Raw genomic sequence first — 6,638 nt, 5'->3', positions numbered from 1 at the left:
TTGGTAACGAGTAATGGATAGCTGTTACGATCTTTCGATCGTCTACATACACTGTATGCATTATATTATTTTGTACATGTCAGTTTCTAATGTTTATACGTCAGAAGGAATTGACTGCAAATATCCGTGTGAAATGGATGTGAGGGTCAAAGGTACATCGGCAAGACCTGTCGAGGCGCTCAAGGCGTTTATTCACGAGCATCGAAAAGTGACGTCAGACGTTAAGGTAACCTCCCCCTCAGCGACTCGGCATCTTTGAGCAAGTTCGCGTGTGCATCATGGTTTTGATAAAGGTTGACTATTTTTACTCGAACCCAGGCTGGTCGACCATTGGTCGACCAGATGGAACCAGCCTCGTGAACATGGTTTCGTCAATGATCCTATTTATAGCCTGTTCCATCCTTACACGTGTAAAACACAGAGGGGAACTAGTATAACGAAAACTCGGAAGAGTCAGTGTTGAATACAGCGCTACGGATGTTTGACTAGGCTTCCAAGCGAGTAGTTCGAGTAAGTACGTCACTGCGCATGTACGTTGTTGGTCAGTAGTCGACTACAATATGTGCACACTCGAACTTGCTCATTGCTGATGTAAGAATGATCAACCCACCAAGTTATTATTATTTTTACACCGAAGCTAATCCCCTGAAAACATTAAGTTCGATTGGATGAGATTTAAAGTTGGGAAAACAAAACAACACCAAAGATCCCAATTGCACCGATGACGTCACGGTGTGTCTACTGCGTGGCTTAAGTGTGTAACTGGTACTGCATTTCCGACAGTTGAGCAAACACACAGGTTTTCCTCTATCATTAAACAATCTGTGACGTCATCAGTAATCAGGGTCAATTGGAGTGTTGAAAGTGAACAGAATAATTGATATCACTTTTAAGGAACAGTAAGCCGGGGAGTAAGTTTTTTTTATGAAGTTTTCAACACATTGCGGTTAAAAGGCAGTGGACACTATCGGTTACTACTCAAAATAACTATTAGCATAAAAACCTTATACTTGATGAAGAGTAATGGGGAGAGGTTGATGGTACAAAACATTGTGAGAAACGGCTCCCTCTGAAGTGACATAGTTTTTGAGAAAGTAGTAACTTTCCACGAATTTGATTTCGAGACCTCAGATTTAGAACTTGAGGTCTCGACATAAACCATCTAAACACACACAACTTCGTGTGACAAGGTTTTTCTCCTTTCATTATTATCTCGCAACTTCGACGACCAATTGAGCTCAAATTTTCACAGATTTGTTATTTTATGCATATGTTGAGATTGACCACGTGAGAACACTGGTTTTTACAAATAGTGTCCAGTGTCTTTAAAGTAAAACTAACTTTACTGTGCTGTGGTTGTGAACCCACTCCAGGATAAAGCCTGGTTCATATACTTCCTGCGAATGCGATTAACATTTGACGTTACATGGCTGTTTCGCATCGAGTGATTCGCATCAGTTGAACAGGTCAACCGATGCGAATTATTCGTTACGAATTTTTGACCTCAAAGATCGTTTTGCATTCGCATAAAAAAAATTATATGAAGTATGAACCGGACGTAACTTGTGGGGAGGTTTTATGCATGAAGGTAAAACCATTGAGGGAAAGTTGCGGACTGGTTTGTATCAAAGGCCGGTGTTTGCCAATAATTAAACAAATCCCAATTTATCCGCGAAATGTCGGCAGACTCTTTTCTGAGCAGTCTTCTAATTAAGGTTTGACACAAAAATGATAAGGGCCAAATTTCATGGCTCTGCTTACAGCGAAATTATGGTAAAACACACAATTTTATTGGCTGTTAGCACAGAGTTCCACGGTAAGCAGAGCGGTGAAATTGGACAAAGATATCCTAGCAATGTGCAAGTCTTCTGAGTATTTTGCTTTTGCCTGTCCGAGGGTATAGGAATTTGTTGCTCATAACCAAACGCGAGTAAGCCAATCGAAAACTTGCTAAAAAAACCGGTGGGTAATTTATTCTTTTACACAACCTTTTTTTACACATAATAAAGAGACTCATAAACCAAGTTCATATGCTCATAATTAATTTATTTTATTTTATTTCTTACTCATTTAAAGTAAGAACAGGGACAAATTTTGTCGAGAGTTGTTATCCTGTTGAAATCTTAGTCTTAAGCATTTGTTGATGTGTTTTTAAAAACAGTGACATCGGAAAGGTTGGCAGTTAGCTGTAAACAAGATGTTGTTATGTTTTCCTGTTCATACGACAGACGATGAAAACAAGTTTCACCTGGGTTGTGATTTTCCCAAGCAGTGTGAACATCTTAGACGTTTCCGATGCCAATGTGAAAACAGGGTTAAAGACCCCAAAATAAATTTGGTCAAAGGGTAACACTAGACTTTGTCATATAAACTTACGTTCTTCTGTTTTTGATCACACATTAAGATCTGATATAGGATTGCATAATTTATCATCTGATATTTCTGAGATGTTTAATTGTTTTAATTTACACATAATTCGTTCTTTCTTTAGTTCATTGACAACTTGTTCACATAAATACCCATTCAGTAGTATTTTGGGGTCGAGCTCATGTAGCTCTTGGCTAATTAGTAGTCATTTTGTTTTGGCGCATAACACATTATTTGGCATTAGTTTACAAGTTAGACACTAAAATATATAATATTGCTTGTAGGGAATTGTAGGGTCCAGTCATCGTAGTGGTGCACTGTTTGTTTAGTTGCAGACGAGGTATCGGTTATTGTTATCGAAGCTCAGCCGCTTGTCACAGACGCATTGTTGGCCATATCTGTCGCACGCTGGAAATTGAGGAAAGAAAATAAAGGGAAATAAGAAAGTGTACAAATTGGGTTTTTTTACTTCACATGCAGGTTTTCACCAAAGATCCATGGGTAAAGGGAACGTATGATTTGACCCGCTCTGCGAAAATGAGTCAGATGTCGCCCAATGCATTATTAAAGTAATGGACAGTTTAGTGTGGAAAACACCCACATTTTATATTTGCATGGTAAACCTTTAGAACACCTTTTAGGCAATAACAACAATTTTGTGATCATGCTTTAGTCTAATTTGTATCCTTTTGTGCAAAATGGTAGTTTAAATCATCACTTTACTTGTAATTCATTTTTTACAAAAAAAAGATATACTGGTTAATTTCAAATGGGAGTAACTCAGCAACGCGATACATCCCAAAGCCTTAGCCATTATTTTACACCTGAGAAACGTTTCGAGCAAAACCTTTTATCTGATTTAAGTTTTGCTAGATACAAACTTGTACTTTCTTGTATGAACACATAAAATTGAAGTGAAATGATTAAAAAAAAATATGATTAATACTATCAAGGCACTTATGTGAAGCGCATTGATACGGTTTATTGTGAAACGCACTTATTAAGAATTTGTCGTTGTTAAATGGTTAACTATGTTGCAGCTGTAGTGGTAGGTGGCAATGTGCCTCTTTGGCAGTTGATTCGGGTCAACAGCCCAATTCAGATAAAGCATTGCACACGTTTGGCAATATTATCAAAGACAAGTATTCTCACTTGGCGTAATTATGTGCTAGTAAAAACAATCTGTGACAATTTGGACTCGATTAGACGTCGAAGTTCCAAGAGAAAAAATAAATAGTACCTTGTCGGCAGATAGGTGCGCTATATAAGACTTCGATATTATTATTAATAGTAGGGAGGTTTCGCATGCGAACGGATACGGTTAGTGCGACGGATACGTCATCATTATGACGTCATACACCTCGCTATCCGCTATACGTACAGACGATATCCTGCTGGCTACACGTAAGTAGGTTACGGTTAGCTAATTATTATGGGTATCCGTTCACATGAGAAACTTCCCTATGATTCGATATTGTTTACTTACTTTCCATGTCGTCTTTTGTGAGTGGTCCCATCTTTCCCCTGCCCCTGTTTCGTCCTTTGCCTCTCTTGACGAACTCCATCAGGTCGTCCACGGCGTATTCTTCCTCCTCAGCGAAGACGAAGGCAGTCAGGACGGCCAGAGCCATCACGGCGAGGAAAATCTTTGATGCCATTTTAGATTTTGTTTGTTTTCTGGAAATAAAACACAAACGAGTGAATTGATAGCTTGAAATTTTTGCACCAAGAATAGTTAAGCATACGAGTTTGGTTGTATACCTTTTACACCGATGTGTGTTAACACTGGATATATAGTCTTAATTAAGGTTATCATTCAGATAAGGGAAGCAGAACTTTGTAACAGTTCGTTTGAACAAAGTCGGTTGGTTTCAAATCGAAGAAGAGTGATGGGAGATTGTCACATAATGCTTTCGCAAGCTTCTTTTATTTCGGTTTAACGGGTTTGTGTTTGGTTTTTTTCCATGTTAGGCAAAACTACTGCCCTACAATTAAATTCTGATTTTTTTTTTAACGTTGCCTGACAACTCTTTATCTGCGAATTCTTACACAAAAATATTCCACACAATGCGAATTGTGATCATCGATCATCTTTTTTAATCGTTACATTTTCTCTACCTAATCATCGTTCAGAAATAACGTCTTTTTGTCACAAAAAACCCACCGCGTATAGTGTCACAATAACACGAAATGAAGCTGAAATTGAAGCTCACAAGCCTCCGTTTCAACATGTAATGAAAACATACAGGTTAGCTTGAACAATGATCTGTAAATCTACAGCAACAATATCTACTTGTGATTATTGCACGCACTTTCATGAAACTAATATTAAATGCCGCGACTAATAAGCAACGGTAGTATTGTAGCCTTTACAAGCTGCTTGTGGACTTTGACTGCACTTATTTCTCCAAAGGCTTAGTACATGTTTAGAATAAAAAGTTAAAATTTTGTTCAGCAAAAACCTAATATTTTATGATACGCAGTCCATGACAATAAACTGCACACAGACGGTTTATTCTAAACGAAACTATGCCTTAAAAACTGTTGAAAGTTCAGTGTACATTTTTGTTTCCATTTTCCATTTTTCGGCAAAAGCCTGCAAATGTATGATGTGCTGACCATAAACTGAACAAAGACTGTAAGTTCTAAACAAAAGTTCCTCAAAATGACAGTATACAATTTGCAGAGTACATTGCAAAAGCATTTAAAAATAAAAGCAATAATATCAGAATGTCCTACATTTAAAGAACATCAATTTAGCAATCAAAAATGAAAACTGATTGGGATGAACAAATAATCCTTGTGAAGCGACATTGGCAACGATACTGATAAAGTAAGGAGAATCTTAACATGCAGTCAATTCCATAGAACTAGACAGCCCAGGGGCAGAGCACTGACATATTAGGCCAAAGATAGCAGGTTCAAATCCCGCTCTAGTCAATGTTTCTGGATACAACCCAACATGTTTTTATTCAGTTGTCTACAATTTGTACGAAGTGCTAACCGTTGAGTTTTAAACTGGCAATGTGCTTCTTAACGACACGAAGTGGATGATTTTGTTTAGATTGCGGATAATACCGTAGCTTCAAGTAAAGATTGTATGTTAACAATCGGAATGAAATAGCAAAGTGTATGTACTCACCGATGCTGTACTTGGAGAAAAAGTCGATGCTGCTTTGGGTAGACGAGTGGAGAAGATGATTTCTTGTAGTCCAACAGATCCTCTTATATAGAGTTTCGATGCTCCAAAACATCTGGTACCACCAGAATCATGTGAAGTAACGCGTATCGAACACTGCTGTGAACAAACCACCATTTCAAATAATAACTTCAACTTCACCGTCCATGCGGAGAGCTTATTTTATTAGCGTTTGTTATTTAATTAAGATGGTGTAGTTATGACGGGGAGTATATGAAATATATGTCAGATGTAGACTTCTGAAGAGTTGATCCTTTCTTGTCTGATGATTTCTTTCTATTTTTGAAGCGTGTCCAGGAGCGTAACCATTTATTTATAAACTTCACAATCCCTAGGCCGAATATGACATGTTATTACCTTTTTTTTTGTATACGATTTAAGGTATAACAGATGTACATTAAAGGCACTGGCCACCTTTGGTAGTTGTCAAAGACTAGTATTCCCACTTGATTATGTACAGGCCTATCGCAACATATGCAATAATAACAAATCTGTGAAAACTGGGACTCAATTGGTCATCGAAGTCGCAAGAGAATAATGAAAAAAGTGTAAGTTGCAAAACTAAAGATGCCTAAAGAAGGCGTCAGGTTTGAGGTTTTTCATAAGATTCAACTTTCTCAGTGAAAAATTACCTCAGTGAGGAATTACTTCAGAGGGAGCCGTTTTTTAAAGTGATGTTTGCCATCAACAGCTCTCCGTTGAACAATATCAAGCCAGTTTTATGCTAACAGTGTTTTTGAGTAGTTGTTTACCACAAGTATCCTGTGAATTTAACAGTACGAAAATTCAAGTTTTAAAGGGGAACACCCCTTTAGTTTTTTGAACCGTCTCAGTTGACTGTTTTAATCCGACTAAATACACATTAAAGACAATGGAAACTATTGGTAATTGTCAAAGACAAGTCTTCTCATTTGGTGTATCTCAACATATGCATAAAATAACCAACCTGTGAAAGTTTGAGCTCAGTTGGTCATCGAAGTTGCAATATAACAATGAAAGAAAAAACACCCTGGTTACACAAAGCTGTGTGCTTTCTGATGCTTGAATTCGAGACCTCAAATTCTAAACTTGA

The 6,638-nt window shown here is 37.6% G+C and overlaps 1 protein-coding gene across 1 annotated transcript; it reads right to left on the bottom strand.

The window, feature by feature from the left end:
- Positions 1 to 2,645: 2,645 nt before the first annotated feature.
- Positions 2,646 to 5,585, bottom strand: LOC139951432 (uncharacterized). Its single transcript, XM_071950331.1, has 3 exons — positions 5,510 to 5,585; positions 3,854 to 4,044; positions 2,646 to 2,775 (listed from the first exon to the last, which is right to left on the bottom strand). Exons 2-3 carry the CDS (start codon positions 4,023 to 4,025, stop codon positions 2,693 to 2,695), a joined length of 255 nt encoding a protein of 84 aa, XP_071806432.1. The 5' UTR covers positions 4,026 to 4,044; positions 5,510 to 5,585; the 3' UTR covers positions 2,646 to 2,692.
- Positions 5,586 to 6,638: the final 1,053 nt, after the last annotated feature.

The sequence above is a fragment of the Asterias amurensis genome, chromosome 19, assembly GCF_032118995.1.
Source record: "Asterias amurensis chromosome 19, ASM3211899v1".
Taxonomy (NCBI): domain Eukaryota; kingdom Metazoa; phylum Echinodermata; class Asteroidea; order Forcipulatida; family Asteriidae; genus Asterias; species Asterias amurensis.
The sequence above is the reverse complement of the archived record's forward strand: the minus strand, read 5'-3'. Positions and strand labels throughout refer to the sequence as shown.